At 37.0% G+C, this 22,623-nt stretch overlaps 1 protein-coding gene across 2 annotated transcripts in view; it reads right to left on the bottom strand.

Moving 5' to 3' along the window:
• The window catches only part of atp2c1 (ATPase secretory pathway Ca2+ transporting 1), a 94,635-nt gene that overhangs the window by 20,920 nt on the left and 51,092 nt on the right, over window positions 1-22,623 (bottom strand). For both annotated transcript variants that reach the window (XM_073024298.1, XM_073024299.1), the window contains exons 8-16: window positions 12,230-12,385; window positions 11,376-11,444; window positions 10,679-10,754; window positions 8,977-9,043; window positions 6,723-6,847; window positions 6,302-6,399; window positions 4,611-4,706; window positions 4,382-4,471; window positions 2,333-2,437 (exon numbers count right to left, since the gene is read on the bottom strand). In XM_073024298.1, coding sequence (XP_072880399.1) covers window positions 2,333-2,437; window positions 4,382-4,471; window positions 4,611-4,706; window positions 6,302-6,399; window positions 6,723-6,847; window positions 8,977-9,043; window positions 10,679-10,754; window positions 11,376-11,444; window positions 12,230-12,385 — 882 coding nt within the window. The remainder of the gene's footprint in view (window positions 1-2,332; window positions 2,438-4,381; window positions 4,472-4,610; window positions 4,707-6,301; window positions 6,400-6,722; window positions 6,848-8,976; window positions 9,044-10,678; window positions 10,755-11,375; window positions 11,445-12,229; window positions 12,386-22,623) is intronic.

Genomic DNA, 22,623 nt, shown 5'->3' with positions numbered 1-22,623 from the left:
AGCCCATTTTTCCAGCTGGTCCAAATCCCTCTGCAAGCTTTGAAAACCTTCCTCATTGTCCACTACAGCTCCACTCTTTGTATCAGCAGCAAATTTGCTGATCCAATTTACCACATTAAATATTTATGAATGAATCTAACTGAGTATTTTTGAAAACGTGACCAAGAGAATGGACAAGGGCAGGGTAATAAACATTGTCTACCTTGAATTTAGCAAGGCTTTTAACAAAGTCCTACTGTTCTGGAAGTTGAGATTGTATTGGATTCAGGGTGAATTGGAGGATTGTTTTTCAGTTTGTAGACTTATGATCAGTAGTGTGCCACAGGAATCGGTGTTGGCTCCACTGTTTGTTATTTATATTAACAATCTGGATGGGAATGTACAAGACAGGATTTGTAAGTTTGCAGACTAACAGCAAAATTCGTGGTGAGGAAGGTTATCGAAGGTTTCAACAGGATTTAGATCAACTGGACAGCAGGCAAAGGAACAGCAGATGTTATTTAACTCAAACTAGTGTGAACTGATGCATTCTGGGATGTAAACCAAAGCAAGACATACACAGTGAATGCCAGGGCATCTTGGAGTGTGGTTGAATATGGAAAGCTGGTAGATGAGGTGGTGAAGAAGGCATTTAATATACTTACGTTCATCAGAATACATGAGTTGGAATGTCATGTTACAGCTATACAAGAGATTGGTGAGACTGCACCTGGAATACTGTGTACAGTTCTATGCATCATAATATGGGATTCAGCCAGACGGGGTGCATAAATGTTTGCAAGAATGTTAAGATTGAAAGGACTGAGTTAACAAGGAGAGATTGGAAAGGCTGGGACTATTTTCCCTGGAGTGGAGTTGGAGTGATGGGGAATTATAACCAAAATGGGAATCTAATACAAGAGAATATAGGTTGAAGGGTGAAAGGGAAAATAATTAAAGTGGATTTGAAGAGCAAGTTTTAAATAGAGATGGTGATTGGGTATAGAGGAAGTGCTAAAAGCTGGTAGAATTACAATGTTTAAACAACATTTGAACTTGAATATTAAAGGTAAAGAGGAATCTAGGCAAATGGGTCTAGTTCAGCTTGGCCAGCGAGGGCCAAAAGTCCTGCTTCCATGGTCCACAACTCTAATTTGAAGCAGTCCTCAGGGATATGAAAGTTACATTCCTTGCAAATTAAAAAAAAAATCACACTGACTCAGACTTCAAGGGTTCTACATTAACTGCAAAAGGCACTAACCTGAAAGAGAAATCATAAAAACTGAACAAGCCTTGCTACTCAATTTTGTTGATTTTAAAATTTGATCTAAATTGTAATTGTCTTCAAGACCAGTAACAAAAAGTAAGTTTTGACCAATCCAAGAACAGAAAGCTAATCTTTAGCGAAATCTACTGCCCAAGAAAATTATTCAGTCTTAGTTTTGTCCAAATCTACTTCATTGACAAAATAGTTTTCTATGGACCCAGATATAAATGACATTCAGCTACATGAGCAGACACTAATAGCCAAGTAGATCTCCATTACTTCATTTTTTTTTTAAATGCACACCCTGCTGGATTATCACACAAGCAAATTATTTGATTCACTTCCCAACTTTCCCAAGTTGGGGAAGAATAGACAATCCTGGTCTGAAATGAAGATCCAAATCAAATATATTCCTTTCTTTCAAATATGCTCAAAACTCACATCACAATCCAATGATACTTTCAGAATTCTTTTCATAGAGAATTATATGACATTGTCATCTAAATTATGAAATAAACAGCACATCAACGGTGTCCATTAGAGACATTCGGAGTCCCTTGTTCAAAGCAGAAAAAGCTGGCCAACTCACAACCTACCCATCAACCCTCTCAGACACCTCCTGCCCCATCTGTAGTTGTTTCCTCAGAAACTACAAAACTGTTGAGAAACTCAGTCACTCTAGATCTCGACGGTCTGTCTAAGAAGGTGACAGCATCAATGAGAAAGGTATTTGCGACATTCAGAGGCTGTGAAAGAAGTTATGCAAGTGACAATCCTAGAACATCTGCAGAAACAAATTGCAAACTACAGTATTAGAATAAATACTACTGTATTAGATTATTAAAATTTTGAAGTGTAACAGCAATAATTTTTTTGTGGAGGGGACAAAGCAAGATTGATAGCTACACAAATTATACAAGCTAAAATCATGTGATCGATGCAGAAAGTTGATCTATAAAACAGAGCAAGCAACACACATATCCGCAGAATCCCGTGTTTATGACATAGTAATAACGTCTCCATGTTCAGAAGGCTGATCCTTTAATCCAAAGGGCATTCAAATTATTAAACCAGAATATACCTAACCTGCTGAGTTCTGTGCACACACTTAACAGCCATCCACTTCTGCTCAGAGGTAAATGGATATTCAGCTCGTCTTATATAATCCTGCTGGAGACTATCTAGTCCCATCTTGGTTGGGGAGGGAGTAGAGAGTAAAAGGGGAAACAGAACATTAATCACTTGGAAGCTTTTCCCAAGGTGTATAACAATATTTTCCCATATATGCTAGTGAACTTGCATTACAATGGACAGACAGTTTTAAATGAACAAGTTATTAATATTAACATAATGTCAAGGAGTACCAAAGAACTACTAATCAAATTCACAGATCAATCAAAATATTTGGCATAAAAATAAACCATATTTTTAAGCATTTTTATTGAGAAGTTATGCTTATTTGTCAGGTTGTAAAGGATTAAATCTTGAAATTCAGCAGAGAAAGCAGCAATTCTGTTCATGTTTAAACTGCCTCTTTCACAGAACTTATAATTGCCAGCAGTCCAGTTAAAAATTTCTGCTTCAGGAATTTATCCAAGTTTCTTCTGTATATCACAAGTGAATACACTTCTAGCATCCTTTTGATTGACAATGTCAGATAAAAGAGAGATCAGTTGTTTCTTTTGGCAATCGCTTAAATGTGTTTCATCGCATTTCTACAAATGTTTGTATTTGACATAGCTGATCTATCAAAGCCAGAGGATTAAACTAAAATCTCTGTTTGCAACTGTCTCTGAGTAATCACTATAATTGTGCACAGTTGCATTACAAAGCAAAATTGTGGCCTGGTCATTTCCACATACCCCACAAATGAATAGCCAAACTAAACTCATCATCAAAGCATACAACATCCAAGCAATCTTTATTTCCAATCTACTCTAATTCCATTTTCCCATAATAGGTCCATATCTTTTTATGCCTTGGCTAATGAGTGCCTCTTAAACACAATTGCAGCTGATTTCACCTCCTTCTTCAGTGCTAATTCCAGATATTAGCCACTGTGAAAATAAACTTTCCCCTCAAATTACCTTTAAAACTCCTTCCCCCTATATTAATCTATACCCTGTTGTTTTGATACTCTTACCATAGCAAAAAGATTCTCAATATCCAATTTATTTATGCCCTTTCAAATTCAATCTCGTTTAAGTCACCCCTTAGCCTCCTGGCATTTGAGGGAAAAGAAACCCAGTCTATCTGTACTCTCCTTATAACTGAAGTCCTTCAATCTAGGCAACATCTGTGTGAATTCCCTCTGTACTCTTTCCAGCACAATCACAGTGCGTACTAAGTGGCACACAATACTCCAAGAGCAGTCTAACCAATGTTTTATAGCGTTGTAATATAACTTTTATATTTTTACCTTAACTTTGGGGGCAAGCATGGAAGCAAGCACTTCCTTCACCACCCTATACACTTGTATTCTCATGTTCAGGAAACAATAGAAGCTATAATACCTGGTTAATAAGAGTTAATGAGCATCGACTATACATGTTCTACGCCTATCTGACTTCCTTAAATGCATCATGTTGCACTTGTTGGGATACTTTCCATTGGCAAACTCTCCATCAACAACTGCACAACACCAGCTGTTAGTCAGAATGAAACATCATAAAATAAAGCTACTAGGATCATAGGTTAATGGATTTAAAAAATTCTATACCAGTCAGGTTTCATCTCATTAAATTTGTGTATGGGCTTTATAACTTTTAAAAAATCAAGTTCTACTGAAACTTGACAAACTATTTTTGATGTTTTCAGTGAACCAGCCTCCTCCTAACCCAAATAGCATAACCACTATCCTCTTATCAAGATAATTTACAATTTCCAAAGTTCACATAGTCTGGTCATAAAAGCAAATTGAGCTTGCCTATTTCTCAGAAACAGCACTTAAAAGTTCAAAAATCCTTCACTGGAATTTCTGGGACAAAATAGATATTTTATGTCAAACCAAAATACAGCATTCTAGGCATACCTTCATTGAAACATGTCAAAAGTTAAGGAAATGTATCATTATCCAGTAACAATGCATGAACTTTGTCTACAAATATTGAGCCAGATGATTTCTCACATATTCACCTTCATTGCCAGTGCAATCAAAGCTCCCTCAGTAGGTTGCCCCATTAATGCATCATTTCGGATAACAGCATCATTACATACACAGCCAGCCTAGATAAATATAAAAAGGTGCAGATGTAATCATGTGGCAAGTATTTTCACAATAAAATAAATGGAAAATTAATTTAAAACTGTCTAATGATACAAATTATGCAGGTTATTTGTTTTACAGATGCATCAACTACCATACCTCCACAATTCTGCTTATCGGTGACTTGGAAAAGCCATGAATTATTTCACCATCCATTACTACTTCTCCATTTCTATTGTAGCCAACACCAGTAATCTGCATGATAAACAGAACAATGTTCAAAGTAAATTTATTTTCCAAGTACATATATATCACCATATATAGTGGATTCCAGTTAATTGATACACGTTAGGACCAGAGTACATTTTGGCCCAGTTAAGAGACTGCTCAAGACCCTGTTTCACAGAAATAGTTAAAAGGTATAAAATGACAAACTACTATTTAACTGAGCAACAAATTAAGTATTTCAATTAAGTACAGATCAAATTAGAAATATCTGCCAGATTCCCACCCAATCATCCTTGCTATCCACAATGCCACCAATTAGACAGAATGAAATATCATTAATATAACTACCATACAATAATATTGTATTTGTTCTTCATAGTTATCACTAGAATAACAGACTGGCAGCATACATATAATACTTCCAATAATTGCATCCTTCAAATCATCACTTTCATTCTACCATTCAAGACGATCGTCGATACCTTCAAATTCTTCGTAGTTCCTAACATACTGAAGTAGTGAAATTGTTTCATTTTCACTCCCTGCCATTTCTGGAATCTCCAAACCTCAATACACAAATACATGCAAATGACACTATTTAAAAATTGTTTTCTCTAAGCACGGTGTAGTGTCTAATGGCCACAACAAGTATATCTGACTGACGCCAGTTAGAAACTATTCAGCAACAGTTTCTTGTCCCAAATAAAAGAGGGGAATCCTGGCTATTTTCTCAATTAGTTTTTGTCCCAAGTAAGCAGATGCCCTAATTAACTGATGGCTCAAATAACCGGAGTCCACTGTACTACACCCAAATTGCTGGAGCTCAGCAGGTCAGGCAACATCTGTGGAACAGAGTAAACAGTTGACATTCCAAGCCAAAACCTGCATCAGGATGGTCTACCCCGGGATTCATTTTCTTGCACATTCACAGCAGAACAAATAAATACAAAAGAATCAGTGAAAAACTACACACAAAGACTGGTAAACAATCCGTGCAAAATAAGACAAACTATGCAAATACAAAAATTATATACATAAAAAATAATACTGAGAATGGTGTGAACTTCAACTAATGATTTAAAAGAAAATAGATTAAAGAAAATAAAACAAAATCAAACAGAGATTAAGGGGTTAATGGGTAGGAGGGTAGGAGAATTGGATTGAAATAAAAGATAAGCTATGATTGAACAGTAGTGCAGATCCAATGTGCTGAATGGCTTATGATATTACTGTACATCAGAAAGTGCAAGGTTTTTAAAAATCTCATAAAATGCTTCAAGAGGAACAAGGACAATGAATGTTAGAGACAGGGCACTGTAAATTAGCTTAAGTTACAGATCCTCCGTCTTGAAGGACTCTGTTTAGAATTCAACTCCAAAAACTGCACCATTCACTTTAAGTGACTCTTGCTCATTAGTGCTTGAATATTAAAGTAACAGTCTCAAAACATGTATCAATTTTTGTTTTACATTGCAACTAAAAATGACTATCTCCTAAAGACGTGGAAGAACAAGTCAGTAAGACTAATACCAAATGTATGTGGCACCACTTGGCATTTTAAAATAAACTATGCTCATCACTTCAATTACAACTTCAAGCAAAAACGATGAAATAATTTTTACCTCAGCATGTTGCCCATCTGATGTATAAATGTGAGTCACTGTCATTTCATTCTTTGTTAATGTCCCAGTTTTATCAGAGCATATTACATTACAACAGCCTAGAATGGAAATATGACAACTGAAATTCAGCAAAAACAGTGCTTCAATAGCAATGACCTTTTTAGCAAACAGCCTAGTCACTTTGCTGTGGTGATTTACAGCTAATAAATTGAAATCAATTTTCCACTTGTTGCTGATAATGCATGCAATCATTACACATTGCTAAATGCCTCTGAACAGAGTCTGTTTAGAGTCAGCACAATTAAATTTGCAATTCACTTGCTATTTATATTCAAACTTCTAACTTGTAAAATGGTGCAATGAATGTAAGTCAGTGAAAATGACATTTTCTCTGCTCATGTTTAATAGAATTAATTTTTACCAAGAGTTTCCACAATTGGGAGCTTCTTCACAATTGCTCTTTTCTTTACCATTCTCATTACGCCAAGAGCCAATGTTACAGTCACAACAATTGGCAAGCCCTCTGGAATGGCAGCAACAGCCAAGCTGAAACAAAGGAAAATAGTTACAGAAAATCTCGGTCATTTGCTTTGAGTACAATATACACACAAAGTAGACATTAAACTTGCACTGTGCATTGGCTACATACAGAATGAAATCTTGCTTAGCTTAATAATCTTCAAAAAAGAGTATTAAAATGACAATTTCTGTGTAAAAAGGAATTTTCTAATTTCTAATCTTTTCTAAACACCTGAGAATAGTCTAATAGTTCGCAGTGCCGGATACCTGGTAAAACTTCTTTGAAGAATTGACTAGATAGAAACTGAAAGAACAGTAGTTTCTGATAACTTGTCTTCCTGCTCCCTGTTCTTTCTCACTGAAAGATGAATTTCACATTAGTATATATTTTATCTCCATGTTGGGATTGCCTAGCTAATGGACAGCTCGTTATATAACAGATTGTTTAGCAGACTAGCAAGATGGATGGGTTGATTTGCTGGCTGCTGCAGGATTGCAGGTATTTTCTGCCAGAGGGCTTGATGCTCAACCCAGCACGGATAGGAAGCACGCAAGGAGCCGGCTGGATTCGAACTCGGGATCATTTGCCTCAAAGTCCGATGCTGATGCACTACACCACTGGCCAGTTCACATGTACATTGAAACATCAAAAAAATACAATGAAATACATTGCCTTTACGTCAATCACCAAACACAGCCAAAAGAAACAGCCAGATTCCTGTTACTGTTTGTAAGTTTGCGCATTCTCCCCGTGATGGCATGGGTTTCCTCTGGGTGCTACAGTTTCCTCCCACAGTCCAAAGACATACCGGTTGGTAGGTTAATTGGTCATTGTAATTTGTCCCAAGTTTAGGCTAGGGTTAAATCTGGGGTTGCTGGGCAACACAGCTCAAAGGGCCTATTCTGCACTGTATCTCAATAAATAGCTAAATAAATACACTGGGGACAGTCCATAAATGTCACTGTGCCTCTGGTGCCAACGTAGCATATCCACAACTTATTAACCTTAGCCAGTAAATCTTTTGGAATGTGTGCGGAAACCGGAGCATCCAAAGAAAGAACAATACGGTCATGGGGTGAATGTACAAACTCCTTACAGACAGCAGTGGAATTGAACACATTTTTCCAATCACCGGTGCAGTGAAGCATTAACCGAACCACTACACTACTATGCTGAAGTGGAAGATGGAGTTTAATCTGGATAAGTGTAAAGTGATACACCCTGAAAGATCAAACTTGAAGGTGGAGAACAAGATTAATGACAGGATTCTTAGGAGTATGGAGGAACAAGAGGAATCTTGGAGTCAAAGTTCAAAGATCCCTCAAAATTGCCACATAAGTTGACAGGATGGTTAAGAAGGCATATGCTACGGTGGTCTTTATTAGTAAGAAGATTGCGTTCAAGAGCCACGAGGTAATGTTGCAGCTCTATAAATCTCTGGCTAGACCACACTTGGAATACTGAGTTTTGTTGTAGTCACTTCATTATAGGAAGTATGTAGAAGTTTAGAGAGGATACAGAGATTTACCAAGATGCCACCTGGATTAGAAAACATATCTTATGAGGAAAGGTTAAATGAGCCAGTGAATTTTGCAGACAAAGCCTAGACATAGAAACATGAAACACAGCAGTGACAACACCCAAAATTTCAGGAACTTCACTAATTATGTTTGAATGAGTATCCATTGTTGTAATAGGAAACTGTATTTGTTGTTAGACCTGTGGATAATCATTTTATTTTGTAACCTGTTGCTTAATTATGTCTATTTACACCACCATTCTTTTATCAAAATGTTGTTTTACTGGCAATCTTGTCAACTGAGAATCTAAAAACTCTACCAAATTCACACTCAGGTAGATCAGCTTTGACTAGTCTGCTGCGCACCAGTTTTTTAAAATAAATTGTCTGTTATTTTGAACATCAACTCTGTATGACTTTTCAGTTTGTTTCTACAGGGATATTTAAGTGACTCTTAGATAGGCATGTGGGTGTAAGAAAAATGATGGGTTATGAGCTGTGTAGGAGGGAAGGGTTAGATTGATCATGGAGTAGGTTTATCCAGATCAACACAACATCATGAGCCAAAGGACTTGTATTGTGCTGTACTGCTCCATTGTCTATGTTCTATTCTTTCAAAATATGACATTAACTCACCTCACACCAATAGTGAACATATCCAGAATGTGCTTTCCCTGCAACCAACCAACCAGCATGATAACACCTGTAACAATAGAAATAATATTTACAATCATGCAAAATTGCATTATTTGAAAAACTGTAAACTCTAATTCCATTATTTCTCTTTGACATTGGGGCCAATATAAGCTCACAGAGAAATCCCATTTCCCCTGTAATCTAATATCCTTACAATCGTATCACCTACTTACAGTAAGGGCAATTTACAGTGGCCAACTAATCTATAGACCTGTACATGTTTAGGATGTACGGGGATAATTGGAACCCCTGAAGGAAACCTACACAATCAGAGGTAGAATGTATCTGATAAGCAGGTCAACTATGTGTGCCAAAATTAAGACTGTAAGATATAGGGACAGAATTAGGCCATTTGGTACATTAAGTCTGCTCCATCATCTCATCATGACTGATCAATTTTCCCTCTCAGCCCCAACCTCCTGCCTTCTCCCCGTATTCCTTCATGCCCTAACCAATCAAGAATCTATCAACCTCTGCCATAAATATTCATAAAGACTTGGCCTCCACAGCTGCCTGTAATAACAAATACCATAGATTCACCACTCTCTGGCCGAAGGTCCACTTTTTTTCCATTCTAAAAGGATGCTCCTGTATTCTGAGGCTGTCCCCTCTGGTCCTAGACTCTCCCACCATAGGACATTTCCTCTCCACATCCACTCTATCAAAGCCTTTCACCATTCGATGGGTTTCAATGAGGTCACCCCTCATTCTTTTGTATTCTAGTGAATATAGGCATCAAACATTTTTCATATGACAAGCCATTGAATCCTGGAATTATTTTCGTGAACCTCCTTTGAACCTGCTCCAGTTTCAGCACATCCCTTCTAAGATAAGGGGACCATAACTGCTCACAATACTCCAAGTGAGGCCTCAACAGTGCTTTATAAAGCTTCAACATAACATCCATATATTCCAGTCCTCTTGAAATGAAGGCTAACATCGCATTTGCCTTCTTCACCACAGACTCAATCTGCAAATTAACGTTTACAGAATCCTGCACAAGGACTCCCAAGTCCCTTTGCGCTTCAGATTTCTGAACTTTCTCTCCATTTAGAAAACAGTCTACTCTTTTATTTCTTAAGAATATTTGTAATATAATATCAATTTTAATGAATTTTTGGAAAATTAAACACACACTTGAAATTACACATAATTTGCTTAAGTTATAATAATCTACATGCCAACGTATTTCAATAGTGTTTTTCACGTCAGCGTCCAGCTTAATGTGCTGTGAACATTAGAAGGCAAAATAATGAATGCAGCTAACTCACTGTCTTGGTATAGCGGCCAATATAATGAAAGATCCCACCCACCACAGACAATGAGAAATGTACCCCTTCTGACTGGGCAGAAGATGCAGAAGCAAGAAAGCAAGCACCACCAGGATCATATCCTGCTATTATAAGACTGTTAGACAGTCCCATAGTACAATAATATGGACTGTTGACCTCACAGTCTACTTCGTTATGACCTTGAATCTTATTTTCCACCCTCTCTGCATTTTCTCTGTACCACTATTTTTAAATTCCTATTGTTTCTCCTTATACTGCTCAATGCACTGTTGTAATGAAATGATCTACATGAAGTTTCGGTAACTCAATTCCATTCTTAAATAGTTAATATCCAAAATTATTTCTCTTACCAATAATACCAAAGGAATACAATGAAAGCTGTTTTCCTAGCAGATCCATACTTTTCTGTAATGGTGTTTTTGGGGCCTGAAAAAAATGAAAGCAAATTGGAAGTGCAAACTAAGTAGATTCTTTGAAATATCATATATCCATTTGACAGTACAATGAGCATCTAATTTATAATGATCAGCCTTCCTATTTCTCTCTTTAAATTCCTACCTTTTATTCCTCCCCAATGTGACAGCAATAATTTATTTCTAACACTGATGGGACATCATTACCATATTAGTGATTGTTTCACACAAATGTTCACCTTGAGCTTTTTTTAAGACAGCTTGAAGTTCTAAAGTACCTTGAAATGGCAACTTTAAGAATAAAAGCAATATAATCTAATCAGTTAAAGCTTCAAAACACAGTACTTCTAATGCAATGAATTATGACCAAGGTTTAAGAATTATAACCTCAAGAGCTTCATATGAATGCCTTGATCTTCAATATTGAAATCCAATGTTCTCAATAAATAATCTGGTATGAAAATGTGGTTACACTACAATTAAGTGGCAAATAATAATAAATAAAACATAAAATTAAAATAAATAAAATAAAAATGTAAATAAATTTTAAAATTTTAAGAATTTTAAATAAAATTTTAAAAATTAAATAAAAACATATATGAACAATACCAAAATGATTGCTGCAAAAACTTACTTCTTCAGCCTGCATCATTTTAAAAACCTCTCCAAATTCAGAGTTCTCTCCAGTTCCTATAACAATGCCCTGTAAAAACAAGTATTAGAATGTTACCATTATTATAATAGAACATACTACTAGATGGTTCAGATATAATTAAGCTGAAGAGCCTACATTTCGTGCTATTACACAAAATAAATGTTCTCAGAAAAGACTGGAGCCTACAGAGTAATATTCTAAATAAAGCAACAATAAGTTATCATTGAGGGAACTCAGCATGTCAGACAGAGGGAAAATGACAGTCAATGTTTTGGATCAAGAACTTTCATCTGGACTAGGAGGAACCAAATGAGAAGCTGTTGAAAATAAGCACAAGTTCTTGAAGGTCCAGTTGAAGACAACTCAAAACATCAACTGTCCATTTCCATCTGTAGATGCTTCATGACTTATTGAATTCTTCCAGTGATTTGCATGTTGTGCCAGGTTCCAACATCTATTGTCCTGTTTATTATTTATTGTAATGCCTGCACTGTTTTGTGCACTTTATGTGGTCCTGGGTAGGTCTGTAGTCTAGTGTAGTTGTGTGTTTATTTTTGCTCTCTGTGTTGTTGTTTTTAACGTAGTTCAGCCTCGTTTTTGTAATGTGTCATGTAACACCAAGGTCCTGAAAAACGTTGTCTCATTTTTACTATGTACTGTACCAGCAGTTATGGTTGAAATGACAATAAAAGTGACTTGACTTGATCTGCATCTCTTTTGTCTCTAATGTTCTAAATTATTCTCAAACATTTAATATTTTCATACTGCAGACTTAACTAAACCATTTTCATTTGCCTTTAACATGTTTAACTTAATACAGCAGTCAAAATTACCTTTGCCCTACCACATCTAACCAATGTGCCCATGAAAGCAATATTATTTCTGGATGTCAGATCTCCATTAGTTGCTGATGGCTGTGGAGAAGTTGACTTTGAACACGGGGAGGTCTCTCCTGTAAGACTCGACTCATCAATGGATATATCCACAACCTTAATAAAAACATCAAAATAAAACTTAAATATTCCAAGACAATTTTTTCATACCTTTCACATACAACCCACACATTCCTAGCAATTTATTTGAATGGAAATCAGATCACAAATGAGACTGGTTATGCCTTTATTCAAAGTCTTCTAATACATGCTCCCAGACATGATTATACAAACAAATATTTAATGTTCCTTGTCACTGGGGCCCAAATAGCCAGGTGTTGTATGGCTTGAGTAAAGTGGACATATGTTTAAGAGGACTAATAGAGAAGTGATAAGGGAACGAATGTTTTGAAGTCAGCTTTGTTGTTGCTAATACATAGAAAGAGCAACTACTTGTGCAGGATTTTATCACAAGGTTTACAAAAAAATCCTCATTAAACTGCTGAAATGTTTTTTTTTAAATCCCAGAATAAACAGACAATTTCAACTAGCTAATACTATCCCAGTTCCTAATATTCCTTTAAGCAACTGGTGTTTTAGTATCGGTTTTAAACATCCTCTTAAGTTTCTATTTGCATAACCACGAAGTACAGATCCAGAAAAATGGGCAGCTACCTGCTGACATAGTTCCATGTATACATAATGAAGGGTAAAACATAAGGCAATAAACAAAAATAATTATCAAACCAGGTTACATGCAAAGGGTTGCTACAGAGCAGCACACTGGAGGGTATCCATACTCTGAACAGTAAATATGTTTAACAAAAGGCAAGTCTGGGTTCTCCAAGCATTACAAAACACTGCTGAATATCAAAATTTCCCCTCAAAACAACAGGAAATCATTAAATGGCCTTTTTTAAAAATTCAGCATTTTTAAGCCAAGACCCATGAAGTCTGTCTTTCTACATCCCCATGGCAGAGACTGCAGATTTGGGCAGTGCAGATAAAATCTAATGCTATTAAGACTGAAAGTGGCTTTTACAGCACCATGACAGCTTTCTCATTGGAACTGAAATTTTCATCTGATTTTATCTGTGAAGATCCAAAGCAAAACTAAGTTATTGACCCATTTATCATGAATGTATAAAACAGAAATGTATAGATTCAGAATAATTAAATAGAACCATTGTTTAAAAAAACATTTAGTCATGTATGCTTGTAAGGACACCCAAAATACTGGACAACCTACTACTCAATTTTTACTAAATTTAAAATATCATGCATGCTTTGTGCTAAAATCTTGTTTAATTAACGTGGAATAAATAGATTAATAGATCCTCCAGACTGAAAAAGTGATGACTACAGATACTTGGATGACTTAGGGGCAGAAATTGTTACTTAGAGTGCCAGGCTTCAGATGTTTCAGAAAGGACAGAGGGAGGCAAAAGAGGTGCAGGCGTGGCAGTGTTGATCAGAGATAGTGTCACAGCTGCAGAAAAGGAGGAAGACATGGAGGGATTGTCTATGGAGTCTCTGTGGGTGGAAGTTAGGGACAGGAAAGGAGACAGATTCTGGAAAGGTGTAATAATAACAGGGTTGTTGTGGTGGGAGATTTTAAATTCCCAAATATCAATTCGCATCTCCCTAGAGCAAGGGGTTTAGATGGGGTGGAGTTTGCTCAGTGTGTTCAGGAAGGTTTCTTACACAATATGTAGATAAGCCTACAAGAGGAGAGGCTGTACTTCATGTGGGGAAATGAAACTGGTCAGGTGACAGATCTCTCAGTGGGAGAACTTTTTGGAGATAGTGATCACAATTCTATCTCCTTTACCATAGCATTGGAGAGGGATAAGAACAGACAAGTTAGAAAAACATTTAATTGGAGTAAGGGAAATTATGAGGCTATCAGGCAGGAACTTGTAAGCATAAATTGGGAACGGATGTTCACAGGGAAACGTACGGAAGAAATATGGCAAATGTTCAGGGGATATTTGCATGGAGTTCTGCATAGGTACACTCCAATGAGACAGGGTACAGGAACTGTGGTGTAGAAAGGCTGTTGTAAATCTAGTCAAGAAGAAGAGCTTACAAAAGGTTCAAAAACTAGGTAGCGATAGAGGTCGAGAAGATTATAAGGCTAGCAGGAAAGAGTTTAAGAAAGAAATTAGGAGAGCCAGAAGGAGCCATGAGAACACCTTGGCAGATAGGATTAAGGAAAACCCCAAGACATTCTACAAGTATGTAAAGAGCAAGAGTGAGATGTGAGAGAATAGGACCAATCAAGTGTGACAGTGGAAAAATGTGTATGGAACCGAAGGAGATAGCAGAGCTACTTAATCAGTACTTTGCTTCAGCATTCACTGCGGAAAAGGATCTTGGCGATTGTAGGGATGACTTACAGCGGACTGAAAGGCTTGAGCATGTAGATATTAAGAAAGAGGATGTGCTGGAGTTTTTGGAAAGCATCAAATTGGATAAGTCACCGGGACTGGACGAGATGTACGCTAGGCTACTGTAGGAGGTGAGGGAGGAGACTGGTAAGCCTTTGGCGATGATCTTTGCATCAAGGGAATGGGAGAGATTCCAGAGGAATGGAGCATTGCGGACGCTGTCCCCTTATTCAAGAAAGGGAGTAGAGATAGCTCAAGAAATTATAGACCAGTGAGTTATTTCAGTGGTTGGTAAGTTGATGGAGAAGATCTTGAGAGGCAGGGTTTATGAATATTTGTAGAGGCATAATATGATTAGGAGTAGTCAGCATGGCTTTGTCAAAGGCAGGTCGTGCCTTACCAGCCTGTTTGAATTTTTTGCGGATGCGACTAAACACATTGATGCAGGTACAGCAGTAGATGTATATGGATTTCAGCAAGGCATTTGACAAGGTACCCCATGCAAGACTTATTAAGAAACTAAGGAGGCATGGGATCCAATGGGACATTGCTTTGTGGATCCAGAACGAAAATGCCCACAGAAGGCAAAGAGTGGTTGTAGATGGGTCATATTCAGCATGGATGTCGGTGACCAGTGGAGTGCCTCAGGGATCTGTTCTGGGACCCCTACTCTTCGTGATTTTTATAAGTGACCTGGATGAGGAAGTGGAGGGATGGGTTAGTAAATTTGCTGATGACACAAAGGTTGGGGGTGTTGTGGATAGTGTGGAGGGCTGTGAGAGGTTAAATCAGGACATTGACAGGATGCAAAACTGGGCCGAGAAGTGGCAGATGGAGTTCAACCCAGATAAGTGTGAGGTGGTTCATTTTGGTAGGTCAAATATGATGGCAGAACATAGTATAAATAATAAGACTCTTGGCAGTGTGCAGGATCAGAGAGAGATTTTGGGGTGTGAGTCCACAGGACACTCAAAGCTGCTGCGCAGGTTGACTCTGTAGTTAGGAAGGCATAAGGTGCATTGGCCTTCATCAATTATGGGATTGAGTTTAGGAGCCGAGGTAATGTTGCAGCTATATAACCATATAACAATCACAGCACGGAAACAGGCCATTCCGGCCCTCCTAGTCCGTGCCGAACTCTTAATCTCACCTAGTCCCACCTACCCGCACTCAGCCCATAACCCTCCACTCCTTTCCTGTCCATATATCTATCCAATTTTACCTTAAATGACACAACTGAACTGGCCTCTACTACTTCTACAGGAAGCTCATTCCACACAGCTATCACTCTCTGAGTAAAGAAATACCCCCTCGTGTTTCCCTTAAACTTTTGCCCCCTAACTCTCAAATCATGTCCTCTCGTTTGAATCTCCTCTACTCTCAATGGAAACAGCCTATTCACGTCAACTCTATCTATCCCTCTCAACATTTTAAATACCTCGATCAAATCCCCCCTCAACCTTCTACGCTCCAATGAATAGAGACCTAACTTGTTCAACCTTTCTCTGTAACTTAAGTGCTGAAACCCAGGTAACATCCTAGTAAATCGTCTCTGCACTCTCTCTAATTTATTGATATCTTTCCTATAATTCGGTGACCAGAACTGTACACAATATTCCAAATTTGGCCTTACCAATGCCTTGTACAATTTTAACATTACATCCCAACTTCTGTACTCAATGCTCTGATTTATAAAGGCCAGCGTTCCAAAAGCCTTCTTCACCACCCTATCTACATGAGACTCCACCTTCAGGGAACTATGCACTGTTATTCCTAGATCTCTCTGTTCCACTGCATTCCTCAATGCCCTACCATTTACCCTGTATGTTCTATTTGGATTATTCCTGCCAAAATGTAGAACCTCACACTTCTCAGCATTAAACTCCATCTGCCAACGTTCAGCCCATTCTTCTAACCGGCATAAATCTCCCTGCAAGCTTTGAAAACCCACCTCATTATCCACAACACCTCCTACCTTAGTATCATCAGCATACTTACTAATCCAATTTACCACCCCATCATCCAGATCATTTATGTATATTACAAACAACATTGGGCCCAAAACAGATCCCTGAGGCACCCCGCTAGTCACCGGCCTCCATCCCGATAAACAATTATCCACCACTACTCTCTGGCATCTCCCATCTAGCCACTGTTTAATCCATTTTATAACTCCAGCATTAATACCTAACGACTGAACCTTCTTAACTAACCTTCCATGTGGAACTTTGTCAAAGGCCTTGCTGAAGTCCATATAGACTACATCCACTGCCTTACCCTCGTCAACATTCCTCGTAACTACTTCAAAAAATTCAATAAGGTTTATCAAACATGACCTTCCACGCACAAATCCATGCTGGCTACTCCTAATCAGATCCTGTCTATCCAGATAATTATAAATACTATCTCTAAGAATACTTTCCATTAATTTACCCACCACTGATGTCAAACTGACAGGTCTATAATTGCCAGGCTTACTTCTAGAACCCTTTTTAAACAATGGAACCACATGAGCAATACGCCAATCCTCCGGCACAATCCCCGTTTCTAATGACATCTGAAAGATCTCCGTCAGAGCTCCTGCTATCTCTACACAAACTTCCCTCAAGGTCCTGGGGAATATCCGGTCAGGACCCGGAGATTTATCCACTTTTAAAATTCTTAAAAGCGCCAGTACTTCCACCTCTTTAATTGTCATAGGTTCCATAACTTCCTTACTTGTTTCCCACACCTTACACCATTCAATATCCTTCTCCTTAGTGAATACCGAAGAGAAGAAATCGTTCAAAATCTCTCCCATCTCCCTCGGCTCCACACATAGCTGACCACCCTGATTCTCTAAGAGACCAATTTTATCCCTCACTATCCTCTTGCTTTTAATATAACTGTCGAAGCCTTTCGGATTTACTTCCACCTTATTTGCCAAACCAAACTCGTAACTTCTTTTAGCTTTTCTAATCTCTTTCTTAAGTTTCCTTTTACATTCTTTATATTCCTCGAGCAATTCCTTTACTCCATATAGGATCTTGGTCAGACCCCACTTGGAATACTGTGCTCAGTTCTAGTCACCTCACTACAGGAAGTATGTAGAAACCATAGAAAGGGTGCAGAGGAGATTTACAAGGATGTTGTCTGGATTGGGGAGCATGCCTTATGAGAATAGCTTGAGTGAAGTCAGCCTTTTCCCCTTGGAGTGGCGGAGGATGAAGAGGTGACCTGATAGAGGTGTATAAGATGATGAGAGGCATTGATCATGTGGATAGTCAGATGTTTTTTCCCAGGGCTGAAACGGCTAGCACGAGAGGGTACACTTTTAAGGTGCTTGGAATTAGGTACAGAAGAGACGTCAGGGTATGTTTTTTTTTAAAATGCAGAGAGTGGTGAGTGCATGGAATGGGCTGCCGGCAATGGTGGTGGATGCAGATATGATCAGGTCTTTTAAGAGACTCCTGGACATGTACATGGAGCTTAGAAAAATAGAGGGCTATGGGTAACTCTAGGTAATTTCTAAGATAAGGCCATGTTCGGCACAGCTTTGTGGGCAAAGGGCCTGTATTGTGCTGTAGGTTTTCTATGTTTCTACATTAAAGGGGTCAGTTATTAGAAACATTAACTAGATTATGCAAATCCCTCAAATGGCATCCACTTTCTTTCCAAGTAGTTGACAAATAACAATTGTTAACCAGGAAATTTACAACCATTTAACACCTCCTTCACCGACATGGCAAGTTTTTGATCACCTACTGGAGGTGGGCATCACTGACAGGACAGTATTTATTGTTCATTAGGAGGTAAACAACGAGTTGCCTTCTTGCATCTTTGCAGTTCAAATGGTGACAGTACTCCAAAGATTTCGTAGTGCTGTAGTTCCAGGATTTAAACCCAGTGGCAAATGCACTTCCAAGTCAGGAATGCTGTGTGACATGGAGGGATACATTCAGGCCATGGTACTCATATGTCCCTTCTTTCCTTATCCTTGGTGTGAGAGATCACCAAGCTTGCAGGTCATCTGAGTAGCCTTGTCAACACATTTACAACTTGTATTTACAACACATTTCAAAGATGGTAAAAACTGGAGCCACTGTGACTGATGATGATGGAAGTAAGTGCTCAAAATATGGTGGATTTTGCTCTGTGTAACAGACAGTTGAATCTGGATAGTTGCTCGAGATTTTCTGCAGAAATTTCCTGGACGGTGGGCTAATGAAGCTCGAACAACCATAATCATCTTCCTTTGTGCAAGATAGGAATCCAACAATTTACATTAGAGCTTCTTGAACACTGCTTAATGAGCCCTAATGTAAAACGGCAGTCTCTTTATCTGACATGTAAAGTTCAGTAACAAGTGGCGTAATGTGGTCCTGGAAAATCCAAATAAAACTGGATAAAAGAAAGAGGCTCAAAAGAGATTCAATAACAAGAGAACTTGGGAGATTCCTCATGCTCGTAAGTGTTATAAGTGTGCGCAGGGATATGTAATGGGTTGGTGGTCATTTCACACATTGATTTAAATTCAGTACCTTAACTCAGAATGAATAAAAAGGAGAGAAACAGAGAAACCAACAGTTTAAGCGATGAACCAATATTTTTCAAAAGGACTATTAGATATAGAACAAGTACAACTGGATAAAAGAAAAAGGCTCAAGAGATTCAATAACAAAAGAACTTGGGAGATCCCTCATGCTTATCCAGTCCTCTCTTTACATATATCCAATTTCCTGCATGTTTTTTCCCTGAAAGCATGGGGGAGAAATGGGGTTTGAATCATTGGGCAATCTCACACATACTGGCTTTACTTGAATCAGGCTGGATCTAGTGTTTCAATGAAGCAAATAACAAGGGCTGTTGATAAGGTTTTTAAGTAAATACTTATGGAAGCAAATGCTGGTAAGGGGGAAAAAAGAACAAAAAAAAATGTTGGCACAGAATAAAGTGTGAAATACTATCATGTCAACAAGACCATACAAACAAAATGTATACGCCCAGTTTGATTCAGAGAAGGAAAAAAATGGTAAATGGACAAAATTAAAGGTTTCTGAATTCATCTATCTTGCTGTGAATGCTGTATGTAATAAGGTTTTTTTTTTAAAAAATTATTGAATTTTCAAATAGGTTACAGAAAGAAAAAAAATTATCAACCCTTCCCCCCTCCCCCCTAACATAACCCTATAGAAAAAAAAGAAAAAAGAAAGAAAGAAAGAAAGAATGCCTGGATATTGGAAGATCCCCACATGCTCCATGGAGTTCATAATAGCTTTAATATGTATATTTATTTCTTTCCCCAGATAACCAATAATTTTATCTTCTGAGCACCTATATACTTAATCCTTTTTTTGTAAATAAGGGCGCCAAATTTTCAGAAATATTTCATATTTATCTCTTAAATTTTAAGTCATTTTTTTCAAGTGGCATGCAGCTAAAAATTTCATTCTTCCAACGATTTATACTTAAGTATGAATCCGATTTCCAAGTAACTGCAATAGCCTTTTTGGCTACTGTCAATGCAATTTTTATGAATTCTTTCTGATATTTATTCAATTTGGATTTCGATTTTATCCCTTCAATATCGCCTAGTAAAAAAAATATTGGATTATGTGGAAGTTGTATTCCAATAATTTGTTCCAGTAAAACTCTTAAATTTGTCCAAAAAGGTTGAATTTTAAAACAAGACCAAATAGACTGTAAAAAAGTACCAATTTCTTGATTACATCGAAAACATTTTCAGATAAATTTGAGTTTAATCTACCGTAGATGTCGGATTATAAGCCGCTACTTTTTTCCCACATTTTGAACAGCTTTGAACACTGCGGCCTTTAATACGGTGCGGCTATTGCATGATTTTTTTCATGCCGCCAAAAACATTTTGCCTCGTAACAGTAGACCAATAAAATTGATGAGTAGTTCACAGAGGTCCAATGAAATTGTACGATAAATCAAGCGCACTTTCACAATTAAATTATTGTAAATCAGTCATTTGTACTCACCCTCATCAACATGGAAAACACTCGAAGAAAAGCATTGTGCTGCCTTTATGGCAGTTATTTAGTTTATAATATTTTCGCTTAGTAATTCATTTTCTAGTTAAAGTTAGAAGTGTTTTAACTATATTTGTTTTCTGTACTACATCGCGGGATGCTATGACGTCACACCCGGTTTCGCCGCGTCTTGTGGGAAATATACCGGTTTGCGATAAACGGGAAGGCGGGGGGCGAGCGGCATTGGATCTGAGCGAACACTGCTTTTAAGTTAAAGGCGATCAATAACTTTTCCTGGTAGGCTGCAGTATATATATTTTTTACCAGTCGTTAGGAGATATTGGAATGTTGTTCAGTAAAAAAGTATACGCAACATATATTTAAAAGTAGCCGCGTTACAGGCACGGTTCGAAAAAAAGCATTTGCAATATGTATTTGTTTATGTTACCATATGGATTTAATTAAAAGTTAAAAAATCCTCACATGTAATATCTTTCTGTGTAAATATCTCATATTACAACGTGGGACACCTGCGGCCGAAAATCCGGTGGGGCCTGTACAAGTAAAAAATTGATTTTATTTCTAAAATTAGAGCCAGCGGCTTTTAATCAGGTGCGCTCTGTAGTCCGGAATCTACGGTATTTATTTTTTGTGGTGTAATATATATTTGATGTAAAAAGTTATATTGTACTAATCTTAGTCGAACATTTATTGTATTTGTCATACTGTCAAGACATAATCTTGACCAACTTGTTTCATCAATTTTAATATTCAAATCAGTTTCCCATTTTTGTCTTGACTTATGAATTCCTTGTTTAATTGTCTGTTTTTGAATCAAATTATACATACCAGAAATTAATTTTTTAATTTTTCCTTTATGAATTAAAATTTCTATTTCATTAGGTTTCGGCAATAACATTGTTTGACCCAGTTTATCTCTTAAATAAGCCCTTAATTGGAAATAACAGAAAACAGTGTTATTTGATATTTTATATTTATTCTTTAATTGGTCAAATGACATTAATATACCTCCTTCAAAAGTCTCCTATATATCTAATCCCTTTGTGAAACCAGTTACATAAAAGTTGATTATCCATTGTAAAAGGGATAAGTTTATTTTGAATTAAAGGTTGCTTTGCTAATAAAGATTTCTTTATCTCATCATTAACATTTATCTTATTCCATAAATCAATCAAATGTTTTAGTATAGGAGATTCTTTCTTTTCCCATATCCATTTAGATTCCCATTTATATATAAAATCTTCTGGTATATTTTCTCCTATTTTGTCTAATTCTATTCTAATCCATGCAGGTTTATCTTCATCAAAAAAAAGATGCAATAAATCTAAGTTGATTTGCTTTGTAATAATTCTTAAAATTTGGTAATTGTAACCCTCCTAGGTCAAATTTCCATGTCAATTTTTCCAATGATATTCTTGACATCTTACCTTTCCAAAGGAATTTCCTCACACATTTATTTAACTCTTGAAAAAATTTCTGCGGTAATTGTATTGGTAATGTTTGGAATAAATATTGTAATCTAGGGAATGTGCTCATTTTTACAGCATTGACTCTACCTATTAATGTTATTGGTAACATCATCCATTTATCAAGATCCTCTTGAATTTTTTTCAATAATGGCAAATAATTTAATTTATATAAATTCTTTATATCATTATCAACTCTTATACCTAAATACTTTATACTATTTATCGGCCATCTAAATTGAGTTATTAATCGACATTGACTATAATCTCCTTTAGTAAGGGGGAGAATTTCACTTTTATCCCAATTTATTTTGTACCCTGATACTTTCCCATATTCTTCCAATCTAGAAGATAATTTACGCAACGAATGTAATGGGTTAGTTAGATAAATCAGAACATCATCAGCAAATAAGTTAATCTTATATTCCTCCTGATTAACTCTGAAACCCATATTTGAGTCAGTTCTAATTAATTCAGCTAATGGCTCTATTGCCAACACAACT

Source organism: Hemitrygon akajei, chromosome 20, assembly GCF_048418815.1.
Source record: "Hemitrygon akajei chromosome 20, sHemAka1.3, whole genome shotgun sequence".
Lineage (NCBI taxonomy): Eukaryota > Metazoa > Chordata > Chondrichthyes > Myliobatiformes > Dasyatidae > Hemitrygon > Hemitrygon akajei.
Note: the sequence above shows the minus strand (reverse complement) of the source record. Positions and strands in the feature narration are given on the sequence as shown.